Source organism: Pristiophorus japonicus, chromosome 15, assembly GCF_044704955.1.
Source record: "Pristiophorus japonicus isolate sPriJap1 chromosome 15, sPriJap1.hap1, whole genome shotgun sequence".
Lineage (NCBI taxonomy): Eukaryota > Metazoa > Chordata > Chondrichthyes > Pristiophoridae > Pristiophorus > Pristiophorus japonicus.
In genome coordinates, this window is record NC_091991.1 from 35,219,367 (window position 1) to 35,244,584 (window position 25,218).

Below are 25,218 nucleotides of genomic sequence, written 5' to 3' on the forward strand. Positions count from 1 at the left end.
TAGGGAAATTGATGGGATTGAAGGCCGATAAATCCCCAGGGCCTGATGGTCTGCATCCCAGAGTACATAAGGAAGTGGCCCTAGAAATAGTGGATGCATTGCTGATCATTTTCCAACAGTCTATCGACTTTGAATCGGATCCTATGGACTGGAGGGTAGCTAATGTAACACCACTTTTTAAGAAAGGAGGGAGAGAGAAAATGGGTAATTATAGACCAGTTAGCCTGACATCAGTAGTGGGGAAAATGTTGGAATCAATTATTAAAGGGCAGCACACTTGGAAAGCAGTGATGGGATCGGTCCAAGTCAGCATGAATTTATGAAAGGGAAATCCTGCTTAACAAATCTGCTAGAATTTTTTGAGGATGTAACTGGTAGAGTGGACAAGGGAGAACCAGTGGATGTGGTGTATTTGGACTTTCAAAAGGCCTTTGACAAGGTCCCTCATGAGATTGGTGTGCAAAATTAAAGCACATGGTATTGGGGGTAATGCACTGATGTAGATAGAGAACTGGTTGGCAGACAGGAAGCAGAGAATCGGGATAAACGAGTCCATTTCAGAATGGCAGGCAGTGACTAGTGGGGTGCTGCAGGGCTCAGTGCTGGGACCCCAGCTGTTTACAATATACATTAATGATTTGGATGAGGGAATTGAGTGCAATATCTCCAAGTTTGCAGATGACACTAAGCTGGGTGGCGATGTGAGCTGTGAGGAGGACTCTAAAAGGCTGCAGAGTGACTTGGACAGGTTAGGTGAGTGGGCAAACGAGTGGTTGATGCATTATAATGTGGATAAATGTGAGGTTATGCACTTTGGTGGCAAAAACACGAAGGCAGAATATTATCTGAATGGTGGCAAATTAGGAAAAGGGGAGGTGCAGTGAGACCTGGGTGTCATGGTACATCAGTCATTGAAGGTTGGCATGCAGGTTCAGCAGGTGGTGAAGAAGGCAAATGGTATGTTGGCCTCCATAGCTAGGGGATTTGAGTATAGGAGCAGGGAGGTCTTACTGCAGTTGTACAGGGCCTTGGTGAGACCTCACCTGGAATATTGTGTTCAGTTTTGGTCTCCTAATCTGAGGAAGGACGTTCTTGCTATTGAGGGAGTATAGCAAAGGTTCACCAGACTGATTCCTGGGATGGCAGGACTGACCTATGAGGAGAGACTGGATCGACTGGGCCTGTATTCACTGAAATTTAGAAGGATGGGAGGGGATCTCATAGAAACATATACAATTCTGATGGGACTGGCCAGGTTAGATGCAGGAAGAATGTTCCCGATGTTGGGGAAGTCCAGAACCAGGGGACACAGTCTTAAGGATAAGGGGTAGGCCATTTAGGATTGATGAGGAGAAACTTCTTCACTCAAAGTTGTTAACCTGTGGAATTCCCTACCGCAGAAAGTTGTTGATGCCAGTTCATTGGATATATTCAAGAGGGAGTTAGATATGGCCCTTATGGCTAAAGGGATCAAGGGGTATGGAGAGAAAGCAGGAAAGGGGTATTGAGGTGAATGATCAGCCATGATTTTATTGAATGGTGGTGCAGGCTCGAAGGGCTGAATGGCTTACTCCTGCCCCTATTTTCTGTGTTTCTATGTTTCAATTCTCTGGCCATCCTCCCAGCCTCCACCCTTCCTCACTTCCTTCCACTCTGATTTATTTTTTCTTCACTTACACTCACGCATTGGGCCATTTTATAATTGGGTGCTATATAAATGCAAGTTGTGGGTGTACAAGGTCACATTTTGGGTGTATCTGAGATGTGTACTCCAGGTCCCAAACTCCTCCTGAGTGGATGGGAACTCGTGGAATGTAACTCTCGAGGGGTGAGGCAAGGTCGTTCACTGTCATCCATATTCTTTGACGTCTGTTAAATGGTATTGCAAGGAATAACTTCAGAGCATTTGTTCTATAGATTATAAATGTATTTTTTTAATAAATAGCATTGTTGCTGGACTTGACTAAGGATCTAGTGCACTCTGCCCACCTCCACTTTTGGCTTCATAAAATTTACAGATGACTCCAAAATGCTGGAAATGCACCACAAAAAATGTTAAGTCTAAATTTCCTTGGGAGGGGCTGCATGTCACCAAAAAGGAGATTGGTGGACCCTTCCCCAGGAAATAGATTTCGCAACATTAGGTCTACAGTCAACAATTTCTAGACCCATCACTTGCAAAATGTCACCCTTTTTATGTAATGTTATTTCCCCATAACACAATTGGCGATCTATTGGGTTACTTGATGCTTTAGAAATGACAAGCGTCTATCCCCCTGCATTCCATTCGAACTGCTCTTTGTATGTCACACATCAGACCATTGGGTTTCAGTTTTCACAGAAAAATGAATTGAATCGCACAATGTGATCCCAAAACACTAAAATGTCCTCAAATCCAATTTAGTGGCAAGGAAATCATCTAGCACCAGTGATCCTGATCATAGGCCTTTATTCAGGGCTGTTTTTCTATTGTACATTTGAGTTGTCAGTTTTTTTTAAGCTGTTCAGTTTTCGTGAGATTTGTTGGTTGCATGTATATAATCAATTTGATGTTATTTTGGAATAAATCTTACAGCAAAGGGGAGTGGGAAATAATATTTTGGCAACTGCTTTTGATTGGTCACTATTTATTAGGATAGGAATCAATATCAAAAAGACTTGTTCTGTCAAAATTGATGTTGAGTGTGGAGTAACGTACTTGTGTAATTGAACTATAAAATGGGTTACAAGTAGGTTACTAGCTTCCACTAAAACCAGACAAAAGGCACAATAGGCAGTATTGTAGTTTATTCTGATTACTTTATTGATGAAAGCTTAGTAACCATAAAATCGATAGGTTCCAATTAAGTTTTTTTTATTTAAAAATGGCAAAAGGATTGCTGCAAGATACGGATTCCATTGCCGAGCAGACTCCAGTGAGATGCTACTTCAGGAGTTAAGAGTCGGGAGGAAAGTCCTCTTTTCAACTGACAAAAGGAGGGGCCAAGAAGTGGGTGGCATCTTCTAACTGACTATGGTGCATTATCCCTCAACTGCTCTGCAGCCTTTGATGTGGTTGACCACTTCGTTGTTATCTAATATCTTTCCTCTGTTGTCCAACTCAGTGGAAATGCCCTTGCTTGGTTCCACTCTTATCTATTCAATTGTAGCCAGAGCATCTCCAGTAATGGCATCTCTTCCTGCCCCACACTGTCACCTCTGGAGTTCCACCAAAGATCTATCCTTGGCCTCTTCCTCATCTACATGGTGGATAAGGGGGAACCAGTGGATGTGGTGTATTTGGATTTCCAGAAGGCATTTGATAAGGTGCCACATAAAAGGTTACTGTACAAGATAAAAGCTCAATGGGTTTGGGGGTAATATATTAGCATGGATAGAGGATTGGCTAACTAACAGAAAAGAGAGTCGGGATAAATGGGTCATTTTCCGGTTGGCAAGCAGTGGGGTGATGCAGGGATTGGTGCTGGGTCCTCAACTATTTGCAATCTATATTAATGACTTGGATGAAGGAACCGAGTGTAACGTAGCCAAGTTTGCTGACTATACAAAGATGGGAGGAAAAGCAATGTGTGAGGAGGGTACAAAAAAATCTGCAAAAGGACATAGGCTAAGTGAGTGGGCAAACATTTGGCAGATGGAGTATAATGTGGGAAAATGTGAGGTTATCCACTTTGGCAGAAAAAATAGGAAAGCAAATTATAATTTAAATGGAGAAAAATTGCAAAGTGCTGCAGTACAGAGAGACCTGGGGGTCCTTGTGCATGAAACACAAAAAGTTAGTATGCAGGTACAGCAAGTAATCAGGAAGGCAGCTAGAATGTTGGCCTTTATTGCAAGGGCGATAGAGTATAAAAGCAGAGAAGTCCTGCTACAACTGTAGGGTATTGGTGAGGCCACACATGGAAGTACTGCTTTATAGTTTTGGTCTCCGTATTTAAGGAAGGATATACTTGCATTGGAGGCTGTTCAGAAAAGGTTCACAAGGTTGATTCTGGAGATGAGGGGGTTGACTTATTAAGCTAGGTTGGGCCTATATTCATTGGAGTTCAGAAGAATGAGAGGTGATCTTATCGAAACATATAAGATAATGAGGGAGATCGACAAGGTGGATGCAGAGAGGATATTTCCACTCACAAAGGAAACTAAAACTAGAGGACATAGTCTCAGAATAAGGGGACGCCCATTTAAAACTGAGATGAGGAGAAATTTTTTCTCTAAGGGTTGTAAATCTATGGAATTCTCTGCCCCAGAGAGCTGTGGAGGCTGTGTCATTGAATATATTTAAGGCGGAGATGGACAGATTGTTGAGGGATAAGGGAATAAAGGGTTATGGGGAGCGGGCAGGAAAGTGGAGCTGAGTCCATGATCAGATTAGCCATGATCTTATTGAATGGTGAGCAGGCTCGAGGGGCCAAATGGCCTACTCCTGCTCCTATTTCTTACGTTTTTGTGCTTCTTGGCAAAACCATCTGCAGATGTGGGGTCAGGTTCCACATGTATGCTGGTGACACCCAGCTCTAACTCTCAATCATGTTTCTTGACACCTCAACTGGTGGTATCAGATTGTCCTTCCGGTATCCAGTTGTGGATGAGCTGCAATTTCCTTCAGTTAAATATTGGGAGACGGAAGACTTCACTCCTGCCAGAAACTACGGACCATTGCCAGTGATTCCATCTCCCTCCCCGGCCATTGCCTCATCTAAACTAGCCTGTTTGCATCTTAGCATCCTATAACAATCCTGAGATGAGACTTTGACCCCCATGCACCCTCTATCACAAAGACCATCTACTTCCACCTCTAACATTGACAGCCTTCTCCTTTGCCTCAGCCCAACTCAAATAGAATTGAGTTGCTGGTCAAGTTGGCATTTACCTGAGATTGCTCAAAGAAATGAGAGCTGTGCGAATGAGTCCCTTGCTCGTGTACTTAATACCTCACTTGAAACTGGAATCATTATTCTGGACTGGAGGAAGGCTCGTGTACCAGCATTCAAAATAGGCAACAAGTCAGAACTAAGAAATTATGGGTCCATAGCTTGGCACTAATTATATGAAAATTGTCAAGGGATCATTAGGGATGCTTTGTATGACCACCTTGACAGAGGAGTTATTCGAGGTTCTTAACGTTGCTTCTTGAAGACGGTGGTTGAATTTTTCGAGGACCATACGAAGTTGATGGTGAAGGTAGCCTGTCAATGTAGATTTGGATTTTCAAAAAGCTTTTGACAAAGTGTCATGCAATAAGTTACCATTATAAGATAGCAGAGTTTTTTGGAATTGGAGGGCAGATCCTGGTTGGATAAGAAATTGATTGCATTCATATCGCCCACTATTGTTCAATAGAAATTGCTGAGTAGCCACAGCTGTAGCTATGACAACACCGTTTTAACCACAATGTAATTTTAGTTTTTTTTTTAAAAGCACACCTTACATACACGCACTCATGGCGGCTAGTACCGTACATGTCTAACTAGGTTTAGGCTTTGGTTGATGTGGGTCTCTGAATGGTTGCTCATTGGAAGTGATCATTTTAATTAAAAAATAATTGCCTTTTAATTTTAGTGTTTAACTGGATTTCCTATTTGTCGTCCTTGCTGATCATTTGTCACTGCTATCCTTTCCTAATGGTAGTGCCCAATTCTCTGGAGCCCTTCTACAGATGCAAGTCCATGACTTTCTGAAATGGAAAGCTACATGCCATTTTTCAAATTTATTCATCTGAGTAGTATGTATTGTATATATGTAAGACTATTTGCCATAAAGTATTTGGAAAGAAATGGTACTTTTGACATACTGCAAGTGTGGGAGAGATTAAATTGTGCTGAAAAACATGTCCGCTTGTTTTCAGTTTATAAATAGTTTTCCACTTAGCATGAATTTTTATCAGATGTCAAATACATCAGTAGAAATTTAGATGTAATATATTTGGATTTTCAAAAGGCCTTTGATAAGGTAGTAGATTCATGATTAAAGTCCGAGCATGTGGCGTCACCGGACAAGTAGCAGAATGGATAGCAAGCTGGCTACAAAACAAAAATCAGAAAATATGGGTCAAGGTAGTTACTCCGACTGGCAAAAGGTGGGAAATGATGTTCCACAAGTATCTTCGTTGTTTACAATTTACTTAAATGATTTGGACTCCAGAATCGGAAGTACAATTTTGAAATTTGTGGATAACACCAAATTGGAGGGTCTAGTTAATACTGAGGAAGACTGCGACAAAATACAAGACATTAATAAACTTGGGTGTGTAATTGGTAAATTAATTCCAATATAGATCAGTGTGAGGTGGTGCATTTTGGTAGGAAGAATAAGGAGGCCACATACTCCTTGGAAAAAAATAATCAAAATGGGGTAGAGGAACAGAGGGTTCTAAGGGATACAGATATATAAATCACTAAGTAATGACACCGGTTAATAAGCCTATAATATCAAACCAAGCACTGGGGTTCATTTCCCAAAGTAATTGAAAAGCAGAGAAATTGTTAACATTGTGTGGAACCTTGGTTAGACTACACTCGTACCATGTACAGTGAACAGTTTTGGCCTCCACATTATAAAGAATATACTGGGAAAGCTGCAAAAAAGATTTACAAGGATGGGGAGAAAGCAGGAATATGGTGTTGAAATACAGAATCAGCCATCATATTGAATGGCGGTGCAGGCCCGAAGGGCCGAATGGCCTATTACTGCTCCTATTTTCTATGTTTCTATACCATAACAGAAGTTATACCTCTCGGGAAAGATTGAGCAGGTAGGAGCTCTTTTTTTTCTAGAAAAGGGAAGGCTAAGGGATGACCTAATAGAGGTCTTTAAGATTATGAAAGTGTTTGATAGGGTAGACATAGAAATGATGGGCCGTAAATTGTGGCGCCTCCGGGTGCGTACGATGTGTGCTCGCGCCCGAAGAGGCCTCGCAAGTTCCGGGTTTAGTTTCACAGATCGCACACCTCCTCGGGAGAAGGGCCTTTGTGGGCGGGGACTTGGGCTATTTGCCCAACTCTTGCCCAGCAAATGTCCTTCAAACTCTTAAGCCTGGTAAAAGCAGATGTAAGGCCTGCTTTTACCAGCGTAAGCGTTTTAAAAGATAGAAAAAATAGATTTCATTTATTTTTATATTTAAAAACCCTGCCCTCTTCTCCCTCTCCCCCCCCCCCCCCCCCCACCCATGAAGTTAAGTTTATGTTTAACACTACTGAAACCTTTTTATTTAAATTCAAAAAAATATTTTTTTTATCAAACATTGAATTTAATACTTTTTTAAAAGGTAAAATGTACTTATTTGTGTACTTCTTATTTGGGAGCTCAGAGCTCCCATTTACGATGAATGAGAATACTACATTGTGATTGGTGGTCCAGGCCCACGCAATCCCAGGAAGCGCTTACGCACCTGGAATACGTGATCCTCTGTGCTGGGCTGTGCAGCTAGGTCTGGGACCTGAAGACTACATTGGAGCGGGACCATCAGATATTTTCGGGGGGTTTTTTGTGGTCGGAAGCCTTTGACTGCAATCTTTGGCCCGGTGTTTCCACTTGTGGGGGTGACCAAAACTGCGTTCCCTTTAATTATTGGGGGGGTTCGGGGCTGTGCGTCCCATTCAAAATACCGCACATCTGGGGTTTTCCCATGTAAAAGCCGGTGAGCTGGGTGCACAGGAGCTCCAGAGTGAGCTGCGAGGTTTAAAAGGAACATTAGCCGTAAATATAAGCTAGTCATTAATAAATCCAAAAAGGAATTTGGGAGCAACTTCTTTACCCAGAAAGTGGTTAGAATGGCAAACTCGCTAGTTGAGGTGAATAGCATAGATACATTTAAGGGGAAGCAAGATAAACATGAGGGAGAAAGAAATAGATTATGCTGATCTGGTTAGATGAAGTGGTGGGAGGAGGCTCATGTGTAGCATAAAACACTGAATGACCTGTTTTTGTGCTGCTGTACATTGTGATTTTGTGTAACCTACTGTAACAGGATTTACTTTGTTCTGAAATTGACATTTAATCCTAGACGAACAGCAACAGTTATCATCAATTGTGATTTTGTTTTGGTGCAGCTGGAAACGCTATTCATTGAAAACGCTACACAATGCGTGAGTATAAGTTGGTGGTCCTTGGTTCAGGAGGTGTCGGAAAGTCAGCTTTGGTGAGTTCTATAACTTTGCTGTGTCGTATTTATGTGTGCCTCCAATTTCCGACTTTTAACCACCCTTGTATGGGTCTGCTGTTGGCAGCAGCCCTTGTATCTAACTTCACTGACTCTGAAATTCTAAATATTGAATGCTGACCAGTTAATTAGCCATGGACCCCTCCTTTCTCATTTGAACCTGATCCTGACATCCACACACACTCTTGAGATAAAGGTGATAATTGAAAATCCCGGCTGATATTTTTCCCCTCTCCCAAACTGATGCTGAAGCCAATTGTACTTGCCTCACCGCTCCATTGGGCGAGATTGGATAACTCAACATCCTAGAGATTTAACACGGGACTATTCCTGGTCTCTAACTCGGAGCCACAGCATGTAGTATAATGTATTTATCCAGAGCACATTTGTCAAATTCTATTTTTCCCCAAGCACTGGAGTTAAATCAACCATTAAAGGTCATTATTGTATATTATAATTTGACAACAATCTGTGAAGTTCAACTTGTATACGAGTGTGTTTTGATAATGCCAAGTAAATTGCACTGTTTTGCAGACTGTACAATTTGTTCAAGGAATATTTGTTGAAAAGTATGATCCAACAATAGAGGACTCCTACAGAAAGGTGAGTTTACCATGAAGTTAAAATAATAACTTTTATTTATTTAGTGCCTTTAACATAGTAAGATGTCCCAAGGTGTTGCAGCCATAGATAAATTTGATACCAAGCCACAGAAGAAATTAAGGCAGATGATCAAAAGCTTGTTTTAAAGAGGTGGATTTTAACGAGCATCTTAAAAGAGGAAAGAGAGGTGTAGAGGTTTAGGGAGGGAGTTCCAGAGCTAAGGGCCCAGGCAGCTGAAGGCACATCTACCAATGGTTGAGCAGTTATAATGAGGGATGTTCAAGAGGCCAGAATTTGAGGAATGCAGACATCTTGTGGGATTGTGAGGACAGAGCTAGGGAGGGGTAAGTCCATGGAGTGATTTGTAAACCAGGATGAAAATTTTGAAATCGAGGCATTTTAACTCCCAATGTAGTTCAGAAAGCACGGGCGATGCGATGAGTGATCTTGACTTGGTGCGGGTTAGTACATGGGCTGCTGAGTTTTGGATGACTTCAGGTTTACATAATGTGGAAGGCCAGCCAGGAGTGAGTTGGAGTAATCAAGTCTAGAGGTAACAAAGTCATGAATGAGGGTTTCAGCAGCAGAAGAGCTGAGGCAGGGCTGGAGGCGGGCAGTGTTACGGAGGTGAAAAAAAGCGGTTTTAGTTATGCTGCGGACATGTGGCTGGAAACTCATTTCAGGGTCAAATTTGACACCGAGGTTGCGAACAGTCTTGTTCACCCTCCGATTGATGCTAGGGAGAGGGATGGAGTCAATGGTTCGGGAATGCAGTTTGTGGCGGGGGCCAAAGATAATGGCTTCAGTCTTCCCAATATTTAATTGGAGAAAATTTCTGCTCATCCAGTATTGGATGTCTGACAAGCAATCTGACAATTTAGATACCAAGCAGGGGTCGACAGAAGTGGTGGAGAGGTAGAGCTGGGTGTCATCTGCGTACATGTGGAAACTGACTCCATGTTTTGAAAGTCTTCTGAATGTTTCCGAAGCTAGGGCCATGATAAAGCACATCCTCAAACAAAAACTGGAAGTACCATCTAATTATGAGTATTTAGTAGGCTCCCATGCTTCCTTTTAAATGGCAGAGTGGGACAATTTGGTGAAGAATTTCTCCACCACAGATGTTGTACTCCTCTGAGCTGCTTCCAACAGCTGTATGTCACCGTCTCTGGCCAGTACAGGTAAATCTTGGTTAGTGATGGATGATTTGTGTCAAGGATGTGAGCATATGTCTTCAGCTGGAAATGTCTAATAATACTGCTAGTAATACCGATTGTTGTGGCTAAATGTTTAACAAATTTGTTTTTTATAGAATCCTTTATGCCACTGTTTTAGACTTTTTTTTCAAGATTACTAGGTTCTGTGAAATATTGTGTATTGCAGATGTGACTGCAAGATAAGAGCAATAATTAGTTCTGTAATTATTTCTGTCTGATTACCATAAAAGAACTTCTGACATTTAAGTCAGTTGCCAGAATTAGGCTAGTCCCTATTAATTTCAACACCTGTTTCTTTTTGGCAGCAAGTTGAAGTAGATGGGCAACAATGTATGCTTGAAATCCTTGATACAGCTGGAACGGTAAGACATCGAGTTAGATAGAATATACAGCACAGAAGCAGACAATTTGACCCAACTTGTCTGTGCTGGTGTTTATACTTCACACGAGTCTCCTCCCATTCCATCGGCCCATTCTCTGTCTTTAAACATATCTTTTTATTTCCTTTTCTCATGTGCTCATCTAGTTTCCTTTTAAAAGCATCTAAGCTATTTGCCTCAACCACTTCCTGTGGTAGCGAGTTCCACATTCTAACCACTCACGATTTAAGACATTTATCTTTACTTTGCTTTTGGATTTATTAGTAACTATCTTGTATTCATGGCCACTAGTTTTGAATGCTCCCACACAAGTGGGAACCTTTTCGCACAACTTGGGCTTTGAGTAAAGTCATAGATTTTTGTGATGGCTGACACCCGGTTTTGTAAACTGGGCTTCGAAGTCTGAGAAATCATAATGTCACATTTGGCAGGTATCCATATTATACAGGCCTCTTCTGAGCAGGGCATACTTGGTTTAATTTTTACAGATTTGTCAGTGACTATAGCTGTTTGCTACAATGCTTTGTGAAGACCCATTCTTTCCATTTTTATGAAATTGTTTCCTCCTCCTCCAGGGTCCAGCAATCCATTTAAAGGATGTCGTTGGTGTATATTAAATTCATAACTGGCCATCAGCGTTTTCCCCTTCGGAAATCCACTGTTTTTCATCTTTATTTTTTCATCAGACCTCTCTTTCTTTCCATGAATCAGTTTGTTTCCTGCTTGCTTCCACCACATTGGATTTTGTTTTCCATGAATGGCATTCCTTCAGGCATTTACAAACACAATTCTCACTAAATTTATTTTCCTATTTCTTTTAATTTAACACTGATCTTTCAATTAGATTAACTGTCTGCTTCATTTAACATTTTTTTGATACCACAGGCATTGATTATCCTCTGGGCTAAATACATTTGGGCGTGTCATGGTGCTGTCCCGTTTTCAATTTGTCACGTAATTATAACATTGACAGGGCCACCTACTGGTGCAGTATGTTTGGAATCCTGAAACCACTCGCCGTTCTTAATATATAAATGATAATGTATTGCAATGCTTCAAGCATCCTACTCTTGTTCAAAGTGAGTAAAATTTGATTTCTAATTTAAACTGGTTCCAAAACCAATGAATCTGAACCTGGCTGTATCATGAGGGTGACCATGCTTCTATATTTGTCAATATTTGGAAGCCCAAAGCAGTTCGAGCTGGCCACTATTGAAACAAGTAATACTTGCTCCTAAAATGTCCAATTTTAAGTAGTTATTTAAATGGTGTATGGTATTTTTTCAATTAATCAAGTTACAATTTAAAAAAAATATATATTTAAAACAGATGTGATTTGAATGTATTTTATTTACAGGAACAATTTACTGCAATGAGAGATCTTTACATGAAAAATGGACAAGGTTTTGCATTAGTATATTCTATAACCGCACAGTCAACATTTAATGACTTGCAGGATCTAAGAGAGCAAATTCTTAGAGTCAAAGACACTGATGATGTAAGTATGTGCAACCAACACTTTCCTGGAAAACCTAATCCAGAATTTTCATGCTTTGGCTTCTGTTTTGATCCAACCAATAATGAAAATGTTAATTTCAGTTTGTGTGGCAAATATATTCCTTGGATTTTAAATATAAAATGACCAGAGGGAAAGAGCAGAAAATATTAATGTGACTGAAAATTTATTTCAGATTGTTCAAAAGAGATGAATTCTTCATCTTCCTATATTTAAAAAAAAACACGAGGTCAATGCATAATGCCACAAACTAGTGGGAGCTGTGCTTGTGTTTAGATCTCCTATGTTGCTGTGGAGTTGCCAAGTGGAAGCCAGACATTACCCCATAATAAGAGGGGATGAAATTGGATGGGGAATATTACCAACAAGCTTCCATACATTATCAGCTGTCGGAGAAGCCCCAACCCAATGTTCCTCTCCCCGCACTGCTGATTTGGGACGGTTGCTGCATAGCTTCAAGAAAATGTGTGCTGGTGGGAGGGGAAAGAATAAGGTTTTAGTATTTTAAAAAAAATCTTGGTATTGATGCGTTTCCCAAAAAGCCACGGCAAATTTATCCAGTGTTGGATCTGTGCTATTTGAATAGGCTGCTCGCAGTACCATTTATAATCTCTAGAAAACCTACTCTTCAAAATTAATCTTGAGGAGCTTGGGTTTTTGTGTCATTATTTTGTAGGAAATTCTTCTGGTTTTATATATAATATAAATATATAAAAACGTGCCGGTTTCTGATTGCAGCTTTAGTGCCTATGTAAATATCTATTCTGGTGAGTATTGTTACCACAACCATTTTCTGAATATATATTGCTTTCACTTCTAATTCAAGTGAAGAAATGGAGACTATTTAGTTCATGGTGATTATTTTCAGATTGTTTTGGAATAAACCCATTGTTCTGTGTGATGGGCTGGCCGCCTCCTTCTGTGCTCAATGATTCTTGAAGTTGGAAAGATTCAAGCCTTTGGCCTCTTGACAGTTTCTGTGTGCTTTGGGACTATTTGTCACGGCATCATGATAGGACTGGATATAAGAATGCTCCAACTGAACTTTGTGCCTTGATGGATATGACACTTGGAGCAAATAAACAAGGCCTCCCCTTTTGTTTACCTTCTAGTTTACCGTGAAGGAACATTTTTTTCCAAAGGTCCAAGTTGTAGCTAGTTCTGTCTAACCCAGATATAAAGGTGCCATATTCTGGTTTTATTTCTCTCTCTCCTGGTTTTGGTTTTATTTCCCCAGGTTGGCTACCTACTTGGGGACACCCCTCTTTGAGGCTGATACATAGCTGCAGAATTAGCCACTACTGATTCTGCTGCAAGTTGATCAATCTTCCTGCATCCCCACAAAAAAAAGTTGGTAGGTCTTGAATATGTACACTGATCTGGCTGCTGTCCATGTTAGTTACACAAGCAATTTGATTTCTGAAATTAAAAAACAAAAATGCTGGAAATACTCAGCAGTTCTGGCAGCATCTGTGGAGAGAGAAACAGAGTTAACATTTCAGGTTGATGATGATTCGTCAAAGCTGATTTTTGTCCTTGGTATTTTTTAAATCTTTTTCTTCAACCCCTGCCCCCCCCCCCCCCCCAAACATCCAAATTGTGTGAAATTAAGGTGCAAACTAGTTTTGATAAATTAACTAAGTACTAAAACTAAGAATGGAGAAAACATTTTTAAAAATGCGTTTAAAAATTAGAAGTGAGTTGTATTGTTTGAGTCTTCCTAAGAGAAGAACTTTTCTTTGAGAAACACAATGATTTAATTTGTCAGATTATTGTGTGGGGTGTGTGTAGCTCTTTTTCTTTCTCTCTCTTCCCCCCCCCTTCCACCACCCCTGCCCCCCCCCCCCCACCTTTATTCTTTAAGCACTCTGCTCCTAATGTATATTTTGGAGGTGGAAGGGGAGTGTTTCTTTTACTAGTGATTGGCTAAAAAAAAACTTTCTGCCCCTCAAAAGCCCAGATCCTGAAGATTGACAATTTGACAGTCAACATAACTAGATCAAACTTTGACACTACAACACTTCTTCTCAACTGATAGCAGTTACTGCTATAGCATATACTCATCAATTGTTCCACAGTTTGATAGTGCCTAGATCAGATGGTATGTGCTACCTCAATACTTTTAAGAGTGGGCTTCCTGCTTCACCTTAAATAAAGCTCTCCATGATTGCTAGATCCTTCTTCTCTGGTCCAAGCAGCAGCCAATAATAAATACACTGATACAAATGTATTACACTATCTGCTTTATAGTAATCAAAATGCGTTGACAGGAAATGGAATTTGTGCTGAGAAATTAAATCTAATTGTGGTTTACTACATTTGCTTATCTCTCTTCGACTAAACAGAATTGAGGCTTGAATCTATTGAAGGATGTTAAACCACAGGTATTTTTCCCACCAGTAGGGCTGAACAAGAGAAGGTGGTTTTGGAGCAAGTGGGCAGAATGACAGATGCCATTTAATGTAACAACGTGTGAGGTATTCAGAATGGGAGATAGGAATAAAGTCTAAATGAGGAAGAACTGGCAGTTGTTGATGAACCAAGTGATTTAGGAGTCCAGTTACATAAGTTTATTAAAAGTTAGCTTTAGGCACAGAATTAGTAAAGATTAATAGGTTGCTGTTTTTTATTACAAGGAATAGGGAATATAAGTTCAAGGAAATATTACTGTATTTATACAGAGTTACTGGTCAGACATCAGTTTCAATTCTGAGCACTCCACCTTCGGAAGGATAGTGGCTTTGGAGGGAGACCAGTAGCCATTAACCAGAAATAAAAACAGAAAATGCAGGAAATACTCAGCGGGTCAGGTAGCATCTGTGGAGAGAGAAATAGAGTTAACGTTTCAGGTCGATGACCTTTCGTAAGAACTATTCAGACGAAAAGTCATCGACCTGAAACGTGAATTCTGTTTCTCTCTCCACAGATGCTGCCTGACCTGAGTATTTCCTGTATTTTCTGTTTTTACTTCAGATTTGCAGTATTTTGTTTTTGAACAGTTAACCAGCATTGAGAGACTGGATAAACTTGGGTTGCACTTTTTACTAATGCAGCTGTTGAGCAAAATTTCCTTTGTGTTTTCAAAATAATGAAGGGAATTGATTTGCTCAACAAGGAAAGATTTACTCGAGTAGTAAATCGAAAATGGGGAATTAACACTAGAACCAAGCTGATCAAAAGTGAATCCAGGAAAAGAAAATCATGTAAAGGGTTATGAAAATGTAGAGTATGCTTCCTGAGCTATAAATGCTGAATCAATTGAAATGTTTAAAAGGTGAGATGGATGCTTACTTGGGAATTAAAGATGTTGAGGGATATGGAGAAATGGTTGGAAATTGAAATTAAAGACTGCAAACGATCATGGCTAACCAGTTTGCAGAGGAAACTTCATGGGGCAATTGGCCTACTGCTATTTCTGAGCTTGCTACATGATTTTGTGTATAGAAATTAGCTGCAGTCTCCTTGCATATTTATAATTAAGGCTCTTTTCCAAGAGATTGGAAGAAATATTGGTCAATGTTCTTTGTTTAGGAAAGGGGTAAATTATGTTGCAAGTTGTTTCTCATGAATTTGCTTTGCTTCATGTATGATGTACTTCTATAATGAATTTGAGGTTATTAAAATGTATTGTATGAAAGATAATCCAGACTAAATAACCTTAAGTGTCCCGTACAAATTTCAGATCACAAAATACTTGTGGATGAGGTAGGCCATTTGACCCATTTAATTAATCCGTACATCCAGGAATAGCTTGCACTCTTCACCAGCCTCCATTGCTGCATTTAGTTAAATAATTCCAGGGTTTCACCTTCACTACTCTGCTCTGACGTCTCTCCCAAGTGTTTATTGCTCTGTGTGTGAAGAAGATCCTCCTCATTTCAGTTCTAAAGTTACCTTTTATTTGCTTTGAATCCATCCCCTTATCCTATTGTGCAGTTTTATTTAAAGTAGTGTTAACCTTTAACCTTTTCCATACCACTTACTTTAACTATCTCTAAGATCACCTCTGTAATACCACCTTTCCAGGCTGAAAAGCCCAAGTCTCTTCAGTCTTTCCTAAATCAGACCCTTGGCACAAGGGATCAGCCTAATAATTCTTCTGTGCATTGCCTTCAGCACTTGAATGTTTCCGTTGTTTCTGGGTGACCAGAATTGGACACTACTCAAGTCACGGTCTAACCAGAGCACTGCACAGTTTGATTATAACTTCCTTTGACTTGTATTCTACAATTTTTGGCTTTCCCAACACTGAGCCCTGAGCAGCCCACTTGGTACTAACCCTTGCCCCTCTAACCGCTACCTATTGTTTTCTCATTTTCATCCATTATCCATACTCCAGTTTTTCCCAGATTCTGAGCTTAATTAGTAATTCTTTGTGTGGTACTTTATCAAATGCCTTTTTGAAGTTTAAGTACATAACATAGTAAACTTTACTATGTTGACTTGTGGGTGCTGAAGATGTCCTCAAAGAAGTCGAAAAAAATTGGTCAGGCAGGATCTTCTGTCTAAAGCAAAGTTAAAATCATTTAACTAAGTTGTATAGATAACTCTTCAGTTTACCGCTGATTAATTCCACTATTTTATGCAGAATTGAAGTAAGACTAATCGGTTTGTCATGTTTGTTTTATCACCATTTTTGAATATGGGTGCCACTTTATTTATTTTGAATCTACTGATATCTCCCAAGTGTCCATTGGCTCTCATAATGAGGAAGTAATCATTCAGAATATTTATTGTCTTAGTGCTCATCTTCAGTTTCAAGCCTATTTACATCTTTTAATGTTCTTGCTGCTCCTTCGGTCCTCTATAGTAAGGGAAAGTGTGCTCCATTAATTTGGGGCAAAAGCATTTAAAAGCTGTGCATATAGCCTAATGTGCTTTTTCTAATTGGGGTCCATGGACTTCAAGGGTCTACAAGGTCATTAGGCAAAAGAAAAAGCTTCTGTCCATCTGGGACTGGCATATGTGTACTGTAGTAAAGTTCACTGCTCTTCAGCCCCCAACAATGTAAATTGGCTGTCCAGCCATCGGCCCCATTCCGCTACAAGACCAGTGTTTTCAACAAGAAATAACAGCTGATCTGCCTACTGATGGTGTTGAAGAGCTTCTATTTAAAACACCCGCACCCGGGCCCTTTGCGCCTAATCAAGTATTTTACTGGCAGCAGCACCCACTGCCAAACCCATAGGCTGCTACTATATTTTTGATCTTTACTGCGTAGTGTTAAGGCCCAAAATAAAAATCTATATTTAGAATCTTCATTATTATTATGTTTTCCCCCTGGACATCATTTCAACCCAAAGTGATTGGGTGGGAGGAGAAAGCTTTGTGCCTCTTTTCCTTTCTGTGGAAGGAGTAGACTTTGCGCCCATTTCACTTTTGTGCTGTGTTGTCATGGATTTGTGCATGCACCACAAGCCCACGTTGAGGTTACTGTGGCTTTATTTTTTAGAAGAACATTTGAACTCCCACCTCAACATATCTCTGTAGGTGTGCTTCTTAATAGAAACTACACTGCATATACAATGATTTGATGCCTGTAATGCACAGCTTCACGTTGGTGTTCAGTTTCACAGTTATGTTGTGAATAATTAAAACATTTCTTTAATAATTCTTGTGCTGCATGCCTCTAAATTGCCATATTTCCCTCTTCCAACTAGAGTTTACAGACTCTAGTTTTGGTCATCGGCAACAAATACTAATGAATTTTTTTTTAAATGGTCATTCATCCTATTTTTTAAAATTCTTTTCAGCACTCCAAACTGAAAATGCAAATTATAGTTTTTTTTGGAGAAAATAATTGTAAAACACTACTGTACTAATGCTGCTGCAGAGAGGAAGACTAGAGAATGGGATTGTTGGGGGGGGGTGGGGGGGACTGGGGGCTCTGAGGAAGAGCGGGGCAATCTGGGTCAATGGATGGGGAGATTGAGGGATAGGGTTCAGAGGGAGAGTGGGAACCCTAGAGGGTTGTGGATGCTCAGTTGATGAGTATATTCAAAACTGAGATCGATAGATTTCTGGGCACTAGGAATCGAGGGATAGGGTGGGAATGTGTAGTTCGTGTGAAAGTTCAGCCATGATATTGAATGATGAAGCAGGCTCGGGGGCCGTATAGCCGCCTACTCCTATTTCTGATGCTCTAGTGCTGCAAGTAACAAAAAAATAACTAATGGAAAAAAATAAGGTTGCAAATTGTGTTTCGCTGTGTCCTTTTGTAAGTTTTATGATGCAGAAGTGTCATTTTTAGGAAAGGTTGGTGTAATCGCACAGTGGTACTGTATTAAGAATGGACGTGTTTGTTTATACTGTAAAAATAGCCGCCCTTTGTCTCTGGTCCCCTTGGAGGATAAGCCACACCCTGAAGTTTCTTTGGAATGTGTAACTGGAACCGCCCATCCTAAGTTGTCACTGACTTCGCAAATTGTAACTCTTATCTACTTTGACTTCCAGAAGCCACAGAGGATAGATCTCCCCAGAAGCCACCAAGTGTCAGCCGAAGTCCCTTACACCAGCACAAGTGCTGCCTCACCCAGCCGAAGTGCCTTACCCCAATTCATCACCCAGCCGAAGTCCTTACACCAGCACAAGAGCATGACCTTACCCCCTGCCCCCACCACCACCACCATAGATGGGATATTGTGTACGGATTGTTAACCGGTTTATTGGGTATGAAGTAAATAGTGACACTGTCGTGACTTCTGGATTTCATCCACTCCAACGATGTCCCTTGTAGGGGGTTGCAAGCGTGTGATCCGTCTTCCCTGCATTCCCTCTCTCCCCCTCCGATTTCCCCCCCCACCCGTGTGTGTCTCCACTCTCTCTCTCTCTCTCCACTCTCTCTCTCTCTCTCTCTCTCTCTCTCTCTCTCTCTCTCTCTCTCTCACCTCCTTCTTGGCCGTCTACCGGGTTGGGTCCACTTGGGGCGGGGGGCCCAGCAGAGGATCAGCAGGCTTGGTCCGTCGGCAGGACAACGTGATCGGAATGATTCGGGTTCGGGGCCGCACTTCCGGTTCAAGTGGGAGACATCAGGGACGGAGTCTCACTGACTCGTGCACAGAAAGTCAGAAAAAACACAGTACAAATAGTCACTCACATTAAGAATACGCCTGATTATTTTATGTAATAAATTTTACACAGGATATAATGGATTTGGCATGATCAGATTCTGCTAAAATACCAAGCTCCAAATTGTAATTCCTACACAAGGAGTAGATGGATTACTTCAATAACTCTGCTTCCTTCTCTCAGTATAAATATCAAGAATCATTTTGTAGTCTGAATTTAACTGACCAGATACAAATTCCATATTTTGGGCATTAGCGTGGCGTGGTAGCGTACTGAGTTGGATTAAGAATTCAAGTCGCACTCAGTAATTTTGACCATGGTTCAAACTATATTATTAGAGGCTTTGAGACTTTAAAACCAAGGCACTATCTACCCATTCCCTTGATGCTAGTGTACTTGAAGGATCTATTCAAAGAAACACAGGGACTTTTGATATCTTGCAACTGATTATTCGTCTCATTGCTGTTTGTGGGACCTTGGTGTGTGCAAAATGACTGCCACATTTGTCTGCACTTGCTGTACTTCCAAATATTTCATTATATATCAAGTTCTTTTTTGAGTTTCTAAAAGATATAATGAGGTGCTGTATAAATTCAAATCTGTCCTTTTAGCATCAGTGAATAATGAAAACAGGATCTAAACCGCAATGTCTGACTTGCTGGATGGTCAATATATTTTGCAAGTTCCAGTTAGATCAAGCTAGATAATATTCTTGTGATCGACATGATGTACACTAAATTAGATTTAGTTGACTGTCAGAAAAAAAACATTTATATATTTTTAAAAATGGCAAACTAGATGCTGTTGTGTTTCAGGAACATCAGTGAATGGTTCTATATCAATTCATCCAGAAGGGTTTGTTCCAATAGATTTGCATTGTGGTTTAGAGCAAATGTGATCTCTCTGACTAATTTTGATTGCCTAAGTGGGTTTCAGACGAATTTTCCAGTTTTTTTTTTTCTTTTCCTCTTAAATGTCCTGGGTTTCTATCTGGCTTTTCGCCTTTCAGGAGTGATGGGGAATGTATGTTTTATACATGTATGAATGCATAAGGTATAATGGTTGGGAAGATGTTGGAGTCCATTATTAAAGAAGCAGTAGTAGGACATTTGGAAAAGCAAAATTCAGTTAGGCAGAGTCAGCATGGATTTATGAAGGGGAAGTCATGTTTGACAAATTTGCTGGAATTCTTTGAGGATGTAACGAACAGGGTGGATAAAGGGGAACCAGTGGATGTCGTGTATTTGGACTTCCAGAAGTCTCATTTGACAAGGTGCCACATAAAAGGTTACTGCACAAGATAAAAGTTCACGTGGTTGGGGGTAATATATTAGCATGGATAGAGGATTGGCTAACTAACAGAGAACAGAGAGTCGGGATAAATGGTTTATTCTCTGGTTGGTAATCAGTGGCTAGTGGGGTGCTGCAGGAATCACTGCTGGGACTCCAATTATTTCCAATCTATATTAACGACTTGGAGGAAGGGACCAAGTGTAACGTAGCCAAGTTTGCTGACGATACAAAGATGGGAGGAATAGCAATGTGTGAGGAGGACACAAAAATCTGCAAAAGGACATAGACAGGCTAAATGAGTGGGCAAAAATTTGGCAGATGGAGTATAATACTGGAAAGTGTGAGGTCATGCACGTTGGCAGAAAAAATCAAAGAGCAAGTTATTATTTAAATGGAGAAAGATTGCAAAGTGCCGCAGTATAACGGGACCTGGGGGTACTTGTGCATGAAACGCAAAAGGATAGAATGCAGGTGCAGCAAGTGATCAGGAAGGCCAATGGTATCTTGCCTTTATTGCAAAGGGGATGGAGTATAGAAACAGGAAAGTCTTGCTACAGTTATACAGGGTATTGGTGAGACCACACCTGGAATACTCTGTGCAGTTTTGGTTTCCATATTTACAAAAGGATATACTTGCTTTGGAGGCAGTTTAGAGAAGGTTCACTAGGTTGATTCCGGGGATGAGGGGGTTGACTTTTGAGGAAAGGTTGAGTAGGTTGTGCCTCTATTCATTGGAATTCAGAAGAATGAGAAGAGATCTTATCGAAACGTATAAGATTATGAGGTGGCTTGACAAGGTGGATGCAGAGAGGATGTTTCCACTGATGGAGGAGACTAGAATTAGAGGGCATGATCTTCGAATAAGGGCCGGCCCATTTAAAAATGAGATGAGGAGAAATTTCTTCGTTGCCTCAGAGAGCTGTGGAAGCTGGGACATTGAATAAATTTAAGACGGAAGTAGACAGTTTCTTAAACGATAAGGGGTTATGAGGAGCGGGCGGGGAAGTGGAGCTGAGTCCATGATCAGATCAGCCGTGATCTTATTGAATGGCGGAGCAGGCTCGAGGGGCCGTATGGCCTATTCCTGCTCCTATTTCTTACGTTCTTGTGTTCATATAATGCATTTGCCCATGAACCACAGCAGCTCTTCTTCAAAAATAATTCATTGAAGTGCTTTGGGGCTGGTTGCAAGTTTGTTGTTGCACATCTAATTTCTGGTTTCTCAACACAGAATATGCATGCACTCAACATAGGGAAAACACCACTTATAGGTGCAGATTGGTAGAGCTGAGGCTTGGGGAATGTAAGTGCATGTAGGAGTACTGCAGGAATTTAACCGGCTAAAATCGCACAGCTTAAGCTTCCCAGTGTTCAGCCAGGACCACCTTACCTTTTGGGGCATTGGCTTGCATGGTTATCTGGAGCCAAGTGGGAACTGGCATGATTTGATTTTCTTTTGTGGAATTGCATATCATTGCGGATAAATGTAACCCACTGATCTTCATCTCCCTCCAGTCACTCTTTGCCATGAGTATACCGTCTTGTCCATGAAGAAGACAACAATTCAGGAGGCAGGTTCGAACAGCAGTATTGAACGCTGCCTTTGGAAAGCAAAGACATACCAAGCTTTTTACAACTACATGATTAGTTGCACTGTCCCTCTGAGCCCTATGCCAATGTCATGTAGTTGGAAAACTTCAAACTTCGCACACAGTACTGTCGCCTTTGAAGCTCCAAGACTGATCTATTCCAGTTGCCCATAAGGAACAATGGTCAGTCAGAAAATCTTTTTTTGAGGCCACTCAAAGATGTGCCTACAGCTTTAAAGGACCTCCAGTGCTCAACACTGTGCTGTTAAAGTGGAATGTACGTGGCTCCGACATTACAAGACCTAGATTCCTCTTGCTCAGACAGAAATTAGTCCTGGTCAATGATCACATCAATGAAGGCATTTTTAAGTTTTGTTCTTCACCTTCGATGAAAAATGCTCGGTCAGTAGGCTGCAGAATCATGCATACAGCCTTCACCAGTAACATTGTTATTTTACTCTCATAGGTGCTTTTATCTTTTAAGTCCATATTTTGCTCTCTATTGTATTTGGATTAGTGAAAGTTTTGTAACCGTGTACTAACCAAAAAATGTACTAAATTCAGTTTGGAAAGTGCATTGTTGTATCTACTCCTACAGCTATGTGGAAATGATGTGCAAGTAAAACTGATCCAAAAAGAACTCTTAAAAATTGTATGTTAATATACAGCATGTATATTCCTTTTTAAAAAGTCAATTATGCCTTTCTTCAAATTTTGATGTGTATTCTGTGATCTGTAGATTTTTGCTATGAAAGATAGCATAGCTTTAGCATAGTTGAAAAGATCAATGGAAATAATAATTGATGGCAGGTTTGCTGTTTGCTGAGAATTGTTTGCCATCATATTGCTGAAATATATTTTAGCTTGGTTTATAATTCCTACTGGGAAGTTAGACCGCCATCAGTCCATGCCCATTTTTGTTCTATTTCTAAAATATGTTTTAGAAGATGACCCTTGGCGCTAACTCACTTCACAATAAGAGCTGCAATATTAAAATCAATTTTAGTAATTTCAGTACAGACATAGGGCCCAACTTTCGGCCTCAGTTGCTCCTGATTTTTTTGCCGCAACTGGTGTAGAACGGAGTATCTTAGAAATTCAAATTCTTGGCATTTAGTTTACTCCAGTTCTAGTCAGTTAGAACAGGGGAGGTGGAGGGGGGAGAAGGGGAGAGGGGGAGAAAGAGAAGAGGAAAGGGGGGGGGAGAAGAAGGAGAAAGGGGGGGGGAAGAGGAGAAGGAGAAAGGGGGGGAAAAGGAGAAGGAGAAAGGGGGGGGGGGAAAAGGAGAAAGGGGGGGGGAAAGGAGAGGAGAAAGGGGGGGGAAGAGGAGAAGGAGAAAGGGGGGGGAAGAGGAGAAGGGGAAAGGGGGGGGCAAGAGGAGATGGGTGGGGGGGGGGGGAAGGAGATGGGGGTGGGGGGCTGAACGGGCCGGGCCCAAGACTTCGGGCAGGGCCGGTCCTCAGCACCAGATTTACAGGTAGGTGGCATTGGGGCAGGTCGGGTTGGGAGCGCGGGTCGGGTCGGGGGGGTGGTGGGAGGGAGTTTGGTTCGGGTCGGGGTGAGGGTGGAGCGGGCGGCGGGGGGAGCGCGGGTCGGGTCCAGTCCGGGGGGCGGGGTGGAAGCGGGAATCGGGTCGGGAGGAAGCAGGAGCTGGGTGTGGGAGGCACCCAGCCCCAGTGAGGCCATTCGGCTAGGGCTAGGGGCTGCGTGCTTTGGGCCCCTCCCACACAGTTTTGGGCGCCTAGAGCTACTGCACATGCGCGCCCACTGTAGCGCGCATGTGCAGAGGTCCCGGCACTGTTTTCAGTGCAGGGACCTAGCTCCGCCCCCCTACAGCTCGTGCTGTGCCGCTCCCGGCTCCAGAGGACCAGCAGGGAGCCGGAGAATCTTAAGTTTTTTTTTAGGCTCACTTTGTGGCGAGAAAAACGGGCGTCCAGGTCGGACGGCGTGGCCCAAAACTTGGGCCCATAGTTGCTAATCACCTGTCTTTCCATTCCCTCCAACAAAAATGTATCCATCCCATCTACTGTCACCATTAGGACTCTTCACTATAATATAGTGATGGGTGTGACATTCATGCATCATGTTCACGTGACCTACTAAAATGCCCACTATCACAATTCTAGATTTTGCCATTTCAAACATAGATTGTCTTCAAACAGAACATTTCGAGCTAGATATTGCTTGGGCGAAACATTGCTTATCGCAGGTCTGTCACTGATGTTTAGGACCATTTTGAGTCAATGGATTAAGAGAATTATACAAGATGGGAGGAAAAGCAATGTGTGAGGAGGACACAAAAAATCTGCAAAAGGACATAGACAGGCTAAATGAGTGGGCAAAAATTTGGCAGATGGAGTATAATGTTGGAAAATGTGAGGTCATTCATTTTGGCAACAAAAAATCAAAGAGCAAGTTATTATTTTAAATGGAGAAAGATTGCAAAGTGCCTCAGTACAGCGGGACCTGGGGGTACTTGTGCATGAAACGCAAAAGGTTAGTATGCAGGTACAGCAAGTGATCAGAAAGGCCAATGGTATCTTGCCTTTATTGCAAAGGGGATGGAGTATAAAAGCAGGGAAGTCTTGCTACAGCTATATGAGATATTGGTGAGGCCACACCTGGAATACTGAGTACAGTTTTGGTTTCCATATTTATGAAAGGATATTCTTGCTTTGGAGGCAGTTCAGAGAAGGTTCACTAGGTTGATTCTGGGAATGAGGGGGTTGACTTATGAGGAAAGGTTCAGTAGGTTGGACTCTACTCATTGGAGATCAGAAGAATGAGAGGTGATCTTATTGAAATGTATAAGATTATAAGGGGGCTTGACCAGGTGAATGCAGAGGGGATGTTTCCACTGATGGGAGAGACTAGAACTAGAGAGCATGATCTTAGAATAAGAGGCCGCCCATTTAAAACACGAGAAATTTCTTCTGAGGGTTGTGAATCTGTGGAATTTTCTGCCTCAGCTGTGGAAGCTGGGACATTGAATAAATTTAAGACAGAAATACAGTTTCTTAAACAATAAGGAGCTAAGGGGTTATGGGGAGCAGGCAGGGAAGTGGACCTGAATCCATGATCAGATCAGCCATGATCTTATTGAATGGCGGAGCAGGCTCAAGGGGCTGTATGGCCTACTCCTGTTCCTATTTCTTATGTTCTTCTGTTCAAGTTTATTGGCTAATGTGTGATTCCCATTCTTCCCATAGCATATTGATAACTTGTGTATTAAATATACCTAGTGACAGCAGCATTGTTCTCTTATCCTCTGGTCATAACCATAAAAGTAATTAATTTATATATTGCCAATTGCTACATTTTAGTAATATAGAAAGAGACTAAAGAAGTGGGCATGATTTGTAATTTTATATTTGCACAAATGTTTTTAGCT

At 41.3% G+C, this 25,218-nt stretch overlaps 1 protein-coding gene across 4 annotated transcripts in view; it reads left to right on the forward strand.

The window, feature by feature from the left end:
- The window catches only part of LOC139280690 (ras-related protein Rap-1b), a 77,613-nt gene that overhangs the window by 43,987 nt on the left and 8,408 nt on the right, over positions 1 to 25,218 (forward strand). For all 4 annotated transcript variants that reach the window (XM_070900304.1, XM_070900302.1, XM_070900303.1 and 1 more), the window contains 4 exons: positions 8,052 to 8,140; positions 8,696 to 8,764; positions 10,287 to 10,343; positions 11,719 to 11,859. In XM_070900304.1, coding sequence (XP_070756405.1) covers positions 8,084 to 8,140; positions 8,696 to 8,764; positions 10,287 to 10,343; positions 11,719 to 11,859 — 324 coding nt within the window. In that variant the 5' untranslated portion in view covers positions 8,052 to 8,083. The remainder of the gene's footprint in view (positions 1 to 8,051; positions 8,141 to 8,695; positions 8,765 to 10,286; positions 10,344 to 11,718; positions 11,860 to 25,218) is intronic.